The following is a 16,077-nucleotide window of genomic DNA, read 5'->3' as shown; positions in this document are numbered from 1 at the left end:
ATTGTTTTCAACTTTGCCTTGTAGTCATCATCAGACAGGTTAGGACGAGAAATGTTCTTGATTTCCCTGCCAAATTGAGACTTTAAGGACTTTTTCATCTGTCTGCCAGGTGGTGGTGAATTTAGGTCCACTCTATTAGGATGTCTAGGTTTTTGAGTGGCTAGCAGGAATTGTTTACTCAACATTTCACAGTGGGGACGTGCCTGTAAAACTTTGGTCTCTGAGTGAAGATGGTCAGTGTCAGACATAGTATGACAGCCAGTAGCTACTCTAAGAGTAGTGTTCTGGGCTGTCTGGAGGTCATCCCAGGAGGTTTTACTTAGAGCAGGTGTTTAGATCGGGCAACAGTAGTTGAGTAGAGATTGACCTGTTGCCTTGTATGTGTTCACAATGACCTCCTTCTCTTTACCCCAAGATGTTCCAGCTAGAGCTTTGAGGATGTTGTTTCTAGACTGGATGTTGGATTTTAATATCTTGGTGTGTTCTCGAAAGGAGAGTTGACCATCGAATGTGACCCCAAGGATTTTGGGCTTCTTCACAGTTTGAACTTTCTCACCAGCAATTTCAATCCCTAGTTCCATGTTTACTTCATTTGAAAATGTTGTAAACAGGGTGGCTGAGGATTTAGCTAGGGAAATGAACAAATTGCAGCTCTTGAACCAGGTGTCCAAGACATCTAGGTATGAGTTTAAGTCCTTGACGATTGGTTCAACAACCGGGCCAGAGTTGAGGATGTTGCTGTCTTCAACATAGGTAACTAATTTGATGTTACCTGGAGGCTGAGGCATCGAGGCCATATAAAGGTTGAACAGGACTGGGGACAGGACACCGCCTTGTGGGACACCCTGTTTCATCTTTCTATATTTGCATTTAGAATTCCTAAATACAACATAGGTCTGCCTGCCCCTAAGGTAGGCACAAAGAAACCTCTTGATGAAATTGTTGAGATGGAGATTATTGATATCATCTAGGAGGAGCTGGTGATCGACTGTATCAAATGCCCTAGACAGGTCTATGGCAACTGAAATAGTCCTGTGAGAGGGTTTCTTTCTGTTCAAACCTTTGTGTACATGATCGATTATGGAGAAAAGAGCTGTACACGTTGATCTACCTTTCCTGAAACCATGTTGTTGATGGTCAGCAAGTTGGACTGCCTCCGTTAGGAATGGGAGGAGAAGAGCTTTGATAGTCTTGATGGCAGGTGACAGTAATGATACTGGTCTGTAGCTCGGTCCGAGGTTGGATTGCTTGCCTGGTTTCAGTAAAGGTATAATCTTGGCCGTCTTCCAAATGCTGGGTATGATGGAGTCTTTCATACATTTGTTGAAAATCTCGGTGAGGTATTTGATGGCGTTGGGTCCGAGATGTTTGAGCATGATAGGTGAAAGATCATCCGGGCCAAGAGCCTTGGAGTTCTTGGCCTTCTTTATTGCTGCTAAGGTTTGCTCTGGCGTGAAGATAATCAGTTGGTGTTTTGATTTTTTCTTCAGAGATCTTAAGGTACGCCGTAGAGCCTGGTCAGGTTTCTTCCTGGCCTCAGGTGTGTACTGCTTGTTGAACTGGTCGGCGATTTTCTTAGCGTGTGAATAAGTTTTGTTGTTAAAGCTAATACCTTGGTTATTGGGTTGTTGAGGTTGGTTTCCAAGTCTCTTTATGGTAGACCAGAGTTTCTTGGAACCAGGCTGACATGTAGAGAGGTGTTCTTCCCATTTCTTTTTGCGATGTGCGTTGATTGAATTATTGATTTGTTTATTTAAATCAGGCAATCTGTTGTCAGCAGGATTAGCATTTCTTATTTCATCACGTTCATTTATAAGTCTTGCAGCTTCTGTAGGAAGAGCATTATAGGTCTGAGGAATTCTGCCAGCTGGGATAAATTTTCTGGATGCACATTGAAGGGTTTTGCGGAAAAATTTTTCTGATTGCTGGACATTTCTGACTTGCCTAGCTTTAGCAAAAATGTTTTCTGTATAGGAGGTGAATTTTGGCCAGTCAGCTTTGGAGAAATTAATGTAGGTTTGATGTTTAGTGTTGGATTTTGTTAATTCAGCTGTAAGACTTATAGTGATAGGCAGGTGGTCTGAGCTCAATTTATTTTCGACCTTCCAGTTTGTGACAGGTATGAGGTGAGATGAGGCTATGCTCAGGTCAGGAGCTGTGGAGGCTGTGCTGGTGACTCTGGTGGGCATATCAAGATTGATTATGGCACAGTCTTGATTTGCTACAGCATCTGCTAGCTCTTCACCTCTGGTATCATTTGTAGCCTCAGAATGCCAAAGAATGTTATGAGCATTCATGTCTCCTATTATATAATAGGAGTCGCCTAGGCCACTAAAGAGTTCGTTGAGGGGTGGGGTATAACCCCTTGCACAGCTACTCTGAGGGGGTATGTAGACATTTCTGATGTAAAGTGGTGAGTTTTTGCTGGGGATGGAGATTGTCAGGGTTTCCATGTGTGGATCCTGTGACAGTCTGGCAGGTGTTTTCTCCAGGTTGAAACTAACTTTCTGATGGATGAGAAAAGCTAGTCCACCTCCTTTATCTTTCCCGCGGTCTTGTCTCACTAGTGTGTAGTTGGGTGATTTCCTCTCTTTAGATAGTTTTGTGAGCTTAGTCTCTTGTATTGCAGCGATGAGGATCTTGCTCTCCTCCATGTGATGAAGGAGTTCATCGAGTTTACTCTGGATGCCATTTATGTTCCATTGCAATATATTTGTATTATAACCTCTGTTGGGCAGCAAGTTGGGATTAGGGCGTGGATTAGAAGGGGAAGGGGGTGGGGGGGGGATTTTGTTTACGTTTGGGCTTAGGGGGGGGTTTGTTGAAAATTTTTGGGGGAGTGTTTTTAGGGGGTGAAGATTTTGGGGGGGATGAAAGTTTTGGGGGGGAGGGTTTGGGTGGTGATGGGTTGAGCCTTGTGCAGCATGGTCCAGTCCAGGATTTTAGTTTTCTCCTTTCATTTGATGATTTGAAGCCGGAGCATTTGACGTGGAGCCATTTAAGACATTTGGAGCATTCAACTGAGACTGGTGACAATTGTTTGTGGCAAAGCGCGCAGAACCAGATGGGACCCGGGTTCTGTTCTATACCAGCTCTGATTAGTAGGAGCCGAATAAGACATGCTGGTGTTGTCCTATTCTTTGTCGACCAAATTAAAAACACATTTCAGCTGAGGGATTTTCCTTATTGTCGGATTTAATGAAAAACCGGTTTTGATGTTGATGATTTCTCTTGAAGGGTGGGAGATTGTAGGCGTTGGTTCTTGGCTCTGCTGCTGCTGCTGATGGTGTTACTGCTGTAGTAGAGGTGGATGCACGGCGTAGACATGACCAACATAGCATCCTCTGTTTGTTTGTAGCGAAGGATCTCGCTTACCGCTGAACCGATCGGGTTCTCCTTAACAGGGTAGCTTCTCATAAGTCCCAGGAAGGTTTATAACTATTTTGGGGGAGGGTACCACCACCCTATCAGGAGAAATCGCCCCTGGAAAAAATTACCCCTCCCGAAAAAGAGACTCCAACGAAACATAAACCAATTATTTCTGTAATTAGATATTTTAAATAAAAAAAAACATTCAAAGTGCCACTAGAGGCCTCTAGGGGCGTAGCCGCTAGTAATATATATAGTTTTCTCCTACTGTTACTACTAATATCACAAGTCTAACAATTTGCATTAGATAGATAATATTTTATTTAATCAAATGCATGATAATTTTGATAACATCTCACAAACAATTATTCTTTGTTTGGAAGCAATATGTATATTTTATTTCCTTTATACAAATTTTTGATAAGACAAACTGTACTAGAAGTTTAATAAGTCTAATATAAAACGATTAGAAAATTTTATGTAAAACTCCTTTTCCAAAAAAAAACAAGATTTTTTTGTATATAAATCCACATGTATGTATAGAATCTGTTCTATGCAATTTTCTGAGAAATATTGCAAATATATTTCGCACTGCAATGCGAAAAAATTGGACTGTTTGTTAGGAAAAACAAGGATGATAACCTTACATTACAAGTAGTGAAGCAAATGTATAAAATAACTTTAATAGTAATAATAGGAACGGCAAGATAGATGGTATTTCATAGCTTGTTATAGATGACCATTAATCAGCAGAACATTTCACAGAAATACACGCTAAATGGATATAATCTAACTCAAAGTGTTACTGACGGATAGGAGGACAAGACAAATGTAATCATGGGGAATCACCATAAAAAAAATAATTTTTCCATCATTCTATTATCATCTAAATAGACAAATATTTGATCAATTATAGAATGGTTTCGCTACTAAAAAGGCATTTTATGCTGAATTCAGATAAATGTACATTTTATGTATAGCTTATACTATGTAATAAAAGTATAAATTAAATGGAATGTTTTGTATAATTGGTGTAATAGAGGCGAATTTATATTATAAATAAAGACAATTTTTAAATAAATTCCTTTTTTTCAATCTACATTTAATTCAAAAGCCCCCCTTCTGAAATAAACTAATAATGAAATAAATTGAAGCTGATTCATTTTGAAATATCAAAGCTACTCTAAAATTTTAATATGATGACCTCTAATGGGTTTATTACCGCCTCGTGTTCTAAATCTAGACCTCTCCATGCACCCTGAAACATACTCTGTGTCTTATGATTGCGATGTAAAGCGGTGGTTATTTGTCTGATGGGTAGTTTATGTAGATGATTTTCCGTACCAAGATATTTTTAAGAAGAATACATCGCATTTTCTCATTTATATTTCCTTGAACTGGATTTCTTCACTATGTCTGTTTGTAAACTTTTGTTTTATTCGGGCTTCGCAAGTTATAGATGTTTTCATCCTTGTTGTATTTTGTAATATTTCTAAAAGCGAATTTTTCTATAATTAGGGTCGGTATGTCCGTACGTCCGTAACGGATAGTTTTTTCTCGTTAATTTAGGCATGTTAGAATTGTCCTATCGATTTCAAACTTTGCATGGAAATTCCTGTATTAGTTAGGTACGATTTAGAAAGCGTAGCAACTCTATAATCATTACCAGAATGTCCGTACGTTCATTTTAAACATGTCGATTTTTTTTTACTTTTTTAACAACAAATTTTCGTGTGATCTAATCATCCGATAGATCTGATTTTTGGTATATTAATTCCTGGGACAACAAAGTTTAATGTTATAAGCGAAGCAACTCTATAATCAAGTCCCAAAAATTAAGTATGTCCATAAACATTATCCTGTATCAAGCAGTTTTTCAAAAAATTTTACTTACAATTTTGTTTCGACTCTTATACATTTATTTTCTGATTATTCAGATCTGTTACTAATGCAATTGTTGATGTCCGTTTGTCCTACCGTTTCAGTGCTTCGCTTTTATGGATGTTGTCATCCTTGTTTACTAGCTTTTGTATAAGAAAATGGAACTCGATATTTTCAATTTTGCTAACATTACAATCAATCTTCCAGTTTTCTCATTCTACACATACAAAGTTGTAAATACAATACTGAGTAGAAACGGATTGATTTTCACAAAGAAAAATAACAAGTATAATTGGTACGGTGAGAAAGTCGCTCAAAAAATCAGCATTTGACGTCCTAAAAATGAGGGATTATACATCTCTTTTTTAGGTTTTTTTTCTCACATCTCCTCTCATCTCCCTCATTTTTATAAAGTCACATGCTGATTTTTGAGCGACTTTCTCCCCGAAGAGTTAAACTTGATTTTGACAGAAGATGTACGTACTAATTACAATATTATAGAGTAGCTTTACTTATAAACAATTGAAATTTTTGGGTTTCCTATTTTAGAACGATTCCTAGATTTTAAGTTTTTGTGATTTGAAAGGTTGCGTGATTTTAAAGGTTTAGTGATTTCACTATTATGTCAACTTATATGTTTATTGTATGACACTACTCTATGGTAAATTTTTTCCCGATATCCCTTTGTAATTTTTGAGCTTCGCTACTTATGGATGTTGTCATCCTTGTTTATCTCTATCCCTATCTTCCAAATGTAATATTTTCTTTCATTCCTTTCAACGATTTTGCTGTAATAAACTAATAAAATAGATGAATATAAAACACAAATATACACCTATTGACTTGGTTTTCTTGTTTACATTTGTGCATATCCTGACAGACAGACATGGTTTTGTTGCAAAATTTCTTTATTTAATTTAGGGTAGGTTTGAATTCAGCAAAGCGTTTGATGAGTAATATACAAATCTTATTCAATTATCTGAGACTAGCGGCTACTATCCCAGAGTCTTCTAGAGGTCCTAAAGGAAGGGGAGTGAAGGGGAAAGTTGACTCCCCCCACTTTAAAGTTTCAGCATCCTTGTAAGGGAAGTCAAGTAAGTTTTACGGAATTTTCTATACCAGGTGCGATTTTTCTTGGGAGGTTGTTATGGTTATAAACCTTCCCAGGACCATGAGAAGTTACATTGTAAAGGAGAACCATATAGTTTCAAAGTTTATTGAGATCCTTCGGTACAGACAGACAAAGATCCTGTTACTTTATTACAACTATTAATCATCATTTTTGTTGTTTCAGGTATATAATCATAGTAGAACAGCCCCTAACTGTGAATATCAAAAGTATGGTTATGGCTGTCTTACAGAATAAGCCTGTGGTTACAGCTCTCCAATGGCAAGATAAAGGAGTCGTGTTCCACGTCATTGACAAGGTTAGGCTTACATTTAACAAGTGTAAGTGTACTTTTTAATTATTCTATGGCCGATTTATCAGTTCGACTCGTATTCAATAAATCATTTACGTTAATTGAGAAACTAAGAGACGTTACGGGATTCGAAAAAGATAATATATGTTACTTGTTTAGGAGCATCACTGATTAAGAATTGTTTTAGGTGTCAAAGAAGAAGTTTTACAAGAAGTTTCGCACAGAATCATTCTTCTATCTTCATACTATCAATGCATTTGAGGTATTTCTTTATTTTGAATTTAATATATTACGGTCTAAAAGAAAAGAAAATATGTATATGTAAAATTATATATGTTCTATTAAAGTTAGGTTAAATAAAATTACTATATTGATTATATTGACAGCTTTTATCTTTAATTCAAGTTATGTCTTTTTCATATGAAAGTAAGTTAAAAATACAACGTCATAAAAGAAAATGAGTATAGTACAGAAATTATTTATAATATACTCAACAGGGAGAAGGGAACAATGGGCTGTTTATTACTCTAGTCCCCAAAGTCTAATAATAACGTTTCTTGTTAGTTGGCTTAACAACCTCGTGGACTTTTATTGAATTTAGATGAGTGTCTAAACGTCTCAACCACTAATTGCAATCTACAGAAGGAGTAATTTTTAGGGGATATACAATTTTAAATCAATTTAGCCATTTAGATCCCTACTTACTCTAGCACAATTGCAGACGCCCAGAATAAAATAACCTAGTTAAAGAGTAGTTGCGCTAAAAAAAACTGTATTATTATTATTCTACTAAATTAAGCATCTATTCTGATCTCTCCCGGGTTTTGAAAGCAAAGCCTTTTGTATGTAAATTTTATTATGTTCGAGTATGAATATCACCAAGATTAGAGCGAAGATATTCCAACAAAATTGGGTAATGTCATTAAGTCAATGGCTCCATAGATAGTTAAACTAGGGTTGAAGTAGTATTTTTTCTTACAATGGGCGACATTGAAAATATTTTTTCTATTACACTTTGACCTAATAAAATTCTTTATCATGAATTGAATTAAGCACATTATCAACCACAGCGTTGTTGACAGACAAATGGACAGTGTGAGTTATAGATTCAGTCGTCTGTTTTTATTAATAGATTCATAAAAATCATCCGATGTACATCAAAATTACTTTTAAAATTGTACACATGTAATGAGTTCAATTTTGTTACATCCCTTGTAAAATCTTCTTATTTTAAATGCAATATTTTCTTTTTAATGTCCCCTCCAGGGAGATTCTGCGCTTTTATCTTTCAAATTATCTTTTTTGTACTCAGAAAATATTTAGATTTTAAAAATGTCTTTTAAAAATGAGTATCAAACTTTTTTTCATCAATTTTATGTTGCATATGAAAATTACTTTTAGAAAAGTATCCATATATTTAGAGAGATGATACTGTAGTCATAGATATATGTGGGTATGGAAGTCCAGCTATGCTGGACTGTATGTTTATCAAAGAACTACAATCAGCTCAGTCTAATCATGCTTACTCTAATCTTTTCAAGGTAATTGTTTAGATTATTTTTATGAGAGAAATTAGAGGGAGGAAATAAAACAACATTTAAGAATTTTAGACAAGGGTCATACAATCAAAGGGTTGGTTGTCTGCTGGCTATTACTTAACCTGATATAGAGCAATATGTTCAGTTAAAATGAACGATGACCTTGGGTCCTTCGGACCTTGTTCTGAAGGGAAAAGAAATTGTTGATCCTTTTTTATTTATATGAAAAGGAATTATTCAAATATTTATTAAGGGTCGGCCTAGAAGATTTGTTTTGCCACTTAATAGAGATAAACCTGTTAAAAAGGTAAAATAATTTACTTTATTTTTATTTTTGTGGTTTTGTATTCAGTTTCTGGTAAGCCGAGCGTTCTCGGCCCACAGGGTAACGAGTTCGAGTTCAACGAGCCCTAGCCTTGAATTATTCTACCAAAACAAACTAGCAGGATTTAGTCATACAGAAATTATATATTTAACTGAATAATATTTACAAGCAATGTTTACTATATATATACAACAGATTATAACAATGGTTAGGTTTTGAAGGGGGTGTGGGACGCTAGGGCTTAGCTCCCGGCGGTAGACAGGCTGTGGGGGCAGCGGTGGTAAAAGGGGAGGCAGCGCCTCCCGGTTATATAAGCGCGTGAGGGGCGCGTGATAGCTGCATGTTTGAGTCCCCTCCCCACATTTAGGCAGGCCAGTTTGACCGCTAGATAGCGGGGTCAACATCGGTCATGAGATAGATGGTGATATAATAAGATTAGTGCAGTGGGTTTGTTATGATAAGTCACAGCGTAGCAACTCTGTAAACTGCCTGTCCGTCTGGTTGTCGTATTACCACAACCTCCCCTTCAAGGGTTGCGTGGCTCTCGAGCCACCAGGCCTTGAACCTGGGGATACAACAACCTATGTCTGCGCAGGACAGGCTCTTCCTGGGGCACAGCTCGATGGAGGACAGCTCGGGCTACACAGGCTCCACGGGACACTCGTTGCTCGGTCTGGCTGTGGTTGGATATCAGCATTGTCAGCTCCTGGTTGGCTTCTAGGCGGGGGTTGGCGACGGCTAAGCCCCGGCGCTGGAAATTTTGCCTCGTCTGCAGGACTAGCTCTGCCTCAGCGGGTAGCTGGACACGGAGGCCTAGGCTAACTCTGGTGGTTCCCAAGGGGGGAATGACGATGGATGAGGGCGCATAAAATTCCATGGGGGCGCCTGCTTGATTCAGGTTGCTTGGCCTCCTAGCTCCTACCCGGATAGGGATGGCTGTCATCAACAGGGGGCACATGGCTTCAGCTTCGTCCTCTGGGGCGGCCTCTTCCATTGCAGTAGCTGCTTCTCCTTCTCCAGGCTCGCTGCTGGCTGGCAGGTGCTCCATGTCTGTATCAGGATTCCAGATGGCATCTCTGGGTGGCTCTGGAGCTGGCGGCGGCGGCGGTGGTTCGTTGGGTTGCTCCTGCAGGTCCTCTTCTACTGGGTCACGATCCTGGCCGCTAGGCTGTGGGGCGGCTGCGGCCGGCTGGTGCACTGGGAACTGTCCTGGGTCGCTAGCTGCGGGCGCCGCCGCTCCAACCGGCAGCTCGGTGGCATCCTCGTCGCCGTCCACGTCGACTTGAATGTCTGCTGGAATCTGGTGGGCAGTCACATCTCCAGTGTATTTGCGCAGTCGGCCTACATGCGCGGTAACTTCCGAGATCCTGGCTATTGGAGAGGCAGGTTTGATGACATAATGGACTTCTGTAGCTTTCCTCACTACCTTCCAGGGGCCAGTCCATCTCTTGGTGATCTTGGCTGCCTTCCCTGGCACCAGGCGGGGGGCCAGGTACCAGACCAAATCTCCAACCTCATACTTGGCCGTGCCTTCGTAGGCTGCCGCGCTCCTCCGGATGGCTCCCTCCTCCTTCTGCTGGATGGCATCATACACTGCATAGTAACGTTGCAGGAGAGCTTGGACGTTGGCTGGAACCGAGGCATATTCTGTTTCTGGCAGCCGGAGCACCATGTCCACCGGAAGCTTGGCCTCTCTCCCAAAGAAGGCCAGGAATGGGGTCACGCCGGTGGATCTGCAGGCCTTGGTGTTGTAGGCGAAGGCAATGGCAGGCAAGTGGGGCTCCCAGTTGTTGTCGTCTCTGTCCAGGAACAGACGCATGCCTGTATTGAGCGTCCGATGGAACCTTTCCACTCGGTTGGACTGCGGGTTGTAGGGTGGTGGATGTGTCAGGCCAATCTCAAGCCTGGAGGCCAGTTCCTGGAATACCTGGCCGGTGAACTCCATCCCATTATTGGAGTGGATCTTCAGGGGGCATCCGAACGTGGCCAGGTGGCGGTGTAGCAGGGCTTCAGCCACCGTGAGGGTGCGCTTGTTGGGGATGGCGTAGAGGCTGACAAACCGGCTGAACCCATCTTGGCAGGTGAGGATGTAGCGGTTCCCAGCTGGGTTCTCTGGCAGTGGCCCCACCAGGTCGATGAACAGGACTTGCTGTGGATACCCCTGGCGGGAGGGTACATGTATCCCTTGCTTCAACCTTTCCTTGGTAACCTTCTGGACACATTCAGGACAAGTCTGAACCATCAGGCGGACGTCACGGGCCAGGTTGGGCCACCAGAAGTGCATGGCAACGCGGGCGATAGTCGCGTCCATCCCAAAGTGTCCGGCCATGGGGGTCCCATGGGCTAGAAAGAACGCGTCCTGCTGGAGGGCCGAAGGCAGCAGGTATCTTGTCCGTTCCCCTGTCAGGGTCTGGTCAGTGGTGGTGAGGCAACCATGCTCGTCAAGTCCCAGGGCTGGGAAGCGGCTGGCGTACTGCTGCTCGTCCCGTTCCTTGCCGCGCAGCTCAGCCTTGGTTGGGGCTCTGCCATCAGCCACCCACTGGCGGACACGGAGCAGGAGAGGGTCTTGTGTCTGGGCTTCTAGTACTCTAGTTGGGTCCAGTCGGGCGGCAAAGGGCCGGCTGGCTGCGGACTCCCCTAGCTGGCAAAGGTTGTGGATATACTCAGCCTGCTCTGCTAATTCTTCGGCGCTGGCCATTGGCATGTTGGCGTCCTCCCGGCGGCTGAGGGCGTCAGCGTTGGTGTTCTGGGTGCCAGGACGGTGGCAGACAGTAAAATCTAGGGCCGCTAGCTCCTCTTGCCAGCGGGCCACCATCCCTGTGGATGTGTTCAGTGACTTCATCTGCAGCAAGGCTGAGGAATCAGTGTTGATCTGGAAGCTGCGGTAGGACAAGATGCCGTGGAATTTCCGGATTCCATACATAATGGCGGCCATCTCTCCCTTCCAGGACGGGTAGCGAGTCTCGGGGTCGGTTGTCTTGCGCCCCACGGCGGCAATCAGCCTCTCCTTGCCGTCCTGGCATTGACTCAGAATGGCAGAGATGGCGCGGCTGCTGAAATCTGTGGTGAGCTGGAATACCGCTGGCAAGTCAAACCTGGGCGGCGCTCGGATGGGGGCTTGACGGAACTTGTCCTTGAGCTGCAGCAGCTGGGCTTCCATCTCAGGTGTCCAGGCTAGGGTCTTGGCCGTCTTCTGCCGATTCATCTCGTAGGTGAGGTCGGCATACTCTGGGATGAACAGGCGGTAGTATCCAAAGAACCCCAGAAGCGCCAGCAAATCTTTGGGGGTGCTGGGGGCCGGCCAGTCCAGGATACGGTCAATATAATCCTCTTGCATGGCTATCCCCTCACGGCTGAGGGTGTGGCCCAGATAATCCACCTTGGCCCGGAACAGCTTAGTCTTGGCTGGCTTGAGGCGGATTCCTCCCCTGCGGTGGGCTTCCAAGACCTCCCGGAGCCTAGCCAGGTGGGCCCAGGTATCCTGGTGGAAGGTCAGGACGTCATCAAGGTATGACTGGAGGTTGGCTGTGCCTAATGGGTTTAGGACCCCTGCAATAAATCTGGAATAGACAGATGGTGCCGTAGCCAGGCCAAAGGGCATCCTTTTCCATTGATACAAGCCTCTGGGGGTGGTGAAGGCGGTGCAGGGCTGGCTGTCCTCAGACACACGGATGGTGTAGTATGCGGCCACCGCGTCTAGGGCACTGTAGACGCGGTGCCCTCCAGCTCGTTCTACCAGCTGCTGGATCCTGGGCAGAGGGTAGCTATCCAGCTCCAGGCACTTGTTGAGGGCTCTGTAGTCGACGGCCCAGCGGGTGCTCCCGTCCTTCTTCTTAATGGGCACCAAGGGGCTGCTCCAGGCGGAGTCTGACGGCTCTATGACTCCCTCCTGTAGCCAAGTGTCCAATTGTTTCTCCAGCTCAGCCTCCTGCCGCGGGTTCAGATCCCTAAATCTCTGGCGGATCGGCTGGGTCCCTGGCTTGAGGCGCAGCTGCAGCTCGACTACATCTGTGCAGCCGGGGGTAGAGTTGGAGAAGACGTCCCTGTACTCTGATAACATGGTCCAAACCTCCTTTTTGAGCAAGGGATCCTTGCGCAGGAACTCGTTGTCTTCCATCTCAAGGGCCTCCCACAACTCCTGCATGTCTGGGGGCTCAACAGGCTCTTGGAACGAGTGGAGACTCGGGGGAGGCTTATCAGAAACCTCTAGAATGTCAGGCTTGACCAGCTCCCCTGCCACTGGGAGGCCAGCGTCCAGCAGGAGGGGCGTCTCCCCTTCATTTACCACCAGCACTCGAAACACAGTGGCGGATCCAGGCCTGTGGGCATACAGGCCTTCTGGGATGACAAGATCCTCCCCAAACCTCTGTTCTGGGGCAGCTAGTTGGATGGCATCCTTGGTGCGGTGGCCTACTAACTCAACAGGGACCGCCATGACACCGCGGCCAGGCAAGACCACCCGCTTGGCCGTGCGAAGTTGGGGTGGCTGGCCGTCAGTTGGAGTGACAGCGCTTAGCCTATACGTGGCTGGTGTGGGGTCAGCTTCGGCTCCGGGAGCCACCGGCCGCGACTTGACGGGCTCGGCCTCGGGAGGGGCTGACGTGTCGGAGCCAAGTGTGGCTCCGAGGGCGTCCGGCCACGATTTGACGGGCTCGGCGCTGGGAGAGGCCGAGGCGCTGGGTCCAGCCTGGGCTCCGTGGGCGTCCGGCCGCGACTTGACGGGCTCGGTGCTAGGAGAGGCTGAGGCAGCGGAGCCATGCGTGGCTCCGGAGGCGGCCGGCCACGACTTGACGGGCCCGGCGCCGGGAGAGGCTGATTCCTGGGAGTTGAGTGTGGCTCCGGGTGCATCAGACCGCGACTTGACGGGTCTGGACTCGGACTTGGCTGGTTGACTGGCTGGGGGTCCCAGGTAGAGGGGGCCAGGTGGACACGGCTGGCCGTTGATAAAGGTGTCGGCGGAGAAGATTGGTTCTGGAGGGCTGGCAATTTCAGGGAACGTTGTTGGCAGGTTCTCCCGCGGCACCTTGGGCACTGGGGGCAACCCCATGGCTAGCAGGTTGGCCCCCCTATGGGCGTTGAGCGCAGCATCCACCCAGTGCGTGCCTTTCTCGACCACACGCGGCTGCTCTGGCAGTGGGCCTGGCAGAGGCCCCTCATAGCTCAACTCTCTCTCGGCTGTCTCCTGGTCAATGGGGACGCCACGGAGTGGGATAAACTCCCCACGCACCCACAAGCAAGGTGGTTGCATGTCGAAACAGAGCCTAGTTCCGAACTCCTTGAGAAAATACCCTCCTAGGTTCAGAGGGTGTGAGAGGTTCCGGACCACAGTCACGTGGTAAAGATGGAGTATAAGGGTGTGTGAGACTGCCATATATAATTCTTTCAATTTTCCTATTACCTGGAGGGGCTGGCCTTCCTCGTTAGCAGTCAGGATTTGGGTGTTGTCCGGAATCAACATGCGTTGCACGCCCATTGCGTGCATGAGGTGTTCAGAAATTACAGCAGACCCTGGTACACGGTTGCCAGAATCGATCATGGCATCAACCTGTACATGCTGGGCAGGGTCAGGAGTAGGAAACCTCACCCTGATGTGGCAGGGGAAGTGGAGGTCCTGCCCTTGAGACAAGGGGGCCTCCCGTTCGGCTGGGGTTGGCAGAAACTTCGGTGGTGGCCGAACCGCAGCTATGGTGGTATCGCTTACCATGGTGGCTTAGACTGTAGCTTCGAATCACTAGAGCTTATTAATTATCACTGGGTCAACAATTTTATATTTCTTTTTATCACTTGGTTGACATTTATACACACTTATGTGTTGTTATCACTAGGAGCTCTAGGGGTGATTCTGGAAGCACTGGCAGCAGGGAATGTCCGTCCTGCAAGGTTCAGAGGGGTGACGGCGGTAGGGAATGACCCGTCCTACAGCGCCGCTGGTTCGAATCCCGAAAATGGCGGCAGGGAATGGCCCGTCCTACAGCGCCTCGGGTTCGAATCCTGGAAGGCAGCGGCAGGGAATGTCCCGTCCTGCCGTGCCTGTGGCTCAAAATCTGCTATCTGTCGCAGTGGTAGGGCTTACTTGTGTGCTGAGGCTTCGCAGCCACACATTGCCTTCTCAAGGAGACCAGCACCCAGCTGTCTGTCTCGTAGGTTTGGCCTGGGTGTCCTGGGGCTTGTCCCAGCTACACTTGCCAATTTAGACTCAGTTCTGTAGCCGTCTGAGCTAAATTATCCGATTTCCGTGGCTTCGCACCTAGCGCTACTCCTACACGGTACGGAAAAAGCGTCTTAACTGGCGCTTTTAGCAGGCTAAATCTGCTTGCCGTAGGCCAGAGGCCCACATATTGCATTCAAAATGATGGAAATTCGACCTAAAAAGGCCGTCTCACGGGTCAGTTGGCTTCTCAGTTGGCGGCTGATTGTCCCCTTACTTGCCAAAGGGTCCAATCAGAGGTAGAATAGGCTAGTTTCTGTAAGGCTCGATTGAAACACGCTGACACCAAGTTCTGGTAAGCCGAGCGTTCTCGGCCCACAGGGTAACGAGTTCGAGTTCAACGAGCCCTAGCCTTGAATTATTCTACCAAAACAAACTAGCAGGATTTAGTCATACAGAAATTATATATTTAACTGAATAATATTTACAAGCAATGTTTACTATATATATACAACAGATTATAACAATGGTTAGGTTTTGAAGGGGGTGTGGGACGCTAGGGCTTAGCTCCCGGCGGTAGACAGGCTGTGGGGGCAGCGGTGGTAAAAGGGGAGGCAGCGCCTCCCGGTTATATAAGCGCGTGAGGGGCGCGTGATAGCTGCATGTTTGAGTCCCCTCCCCACATTTAGGCAGGCCAGTTTGACCGCTAGATAGCGGGGTCAACATCGGTCATGAGATAGATGGTGATATAATAAGATTAGTGCAGTGGGTTTGTTATGATAAGTCACAGCGTAGCAACTCTGTAAACTGCCTGTCCGTCTGGTTGTCGTATTACCACAAGTTTACGTGGATAGAATACATAATTTTACTTTTCTGAGATAATTAATAAAACCATGAAATGATTTGTTAATGTTTAAATTAATTTGAAATATTATGCTGGAAAATAAGAGGATTTGTTGGCTGTGAGGAAAATAGGTTTTAAAAGCGATAAAAAAATTAGTACTCAACATTCCAATTGGCAAAATAATCAAATATACAGATAAGCCAGTAAGTAAAAAAATAAGAATACAGTTTAGTACGTTAATGAGTTACTAAAAAGTAAAAATTGTTTTTTTTAAGAATACTTTTTAAAAAAATATCTGCCTTAAGGGGACAGATGCACCACTAGGTAATTTTTACATTCTACAGATAACTAACCCTTTATGTCTTCTTTACGAGTTAGAGACCGTCCCATAATCTTTAAAAAAAGTCATGCAACTGACTTCAAAGGTAATGGCGTATTTTTTGATGAACTGTAGGACGTATTATAAAAATACTTGATTTGCTGGGAAAAATAATGAAATAAGTCTCTCCTTTTCTCTTTTAATTTCTTGGAACTTGAATAAAGTTACCAGG

The 16,077-nt window shown here is 44.9% G+C and overlaps 1 protein-coding gene across 1 annotated transcript in view; it reads left to right on the top strand.

The window, feature by feature from the left end:
- The window catches only part of LOC145315133 (carotenoid isomerooxygenase-like), a 34,872-nt gene that overhangs the window by 13,733 nt on the left and 5,062 nt on the right, over positions 1-16,077 (top strand). Inside the window, exons 9-12 of the mRNA XM_080155180.1 lie at positions 6,545-6,677; positions 6,859-6,933; positions 8,093-8,212; positions 8,463-8,516. Coding sequence (XP_080011306.1) covers positions 6,545-6,677; positions 6,859-6,933; positions 8,093-8,212; positions 8,463-8,516 — 382 coding nt within the window. The remainder of the gene's footprint in view (positions 1-6,544; positions 6,678-6,858; positions 6,934-8,092; positions 8,213-8,462; positions 8,517-16,077) is intronic.

The sequence above is a fragment of the Acartia tonsa genome, chromosome 3, assembly GCF_053477335.1.
Source record: "Acartia tonsa isolate MP-2025a chromosome 3, ASM5347733v1, whole genome shotgun sequence".
Classification (NCBI taxonomy): Eukaryota; Metazoa; Arthropoda; class Copepoda; order Calanoida; family Acartiidae; genus Acartia; species Acartia tonsa.
This window is presented reverse-complemented; position numbering and strand designations above follow the sequence as displayed.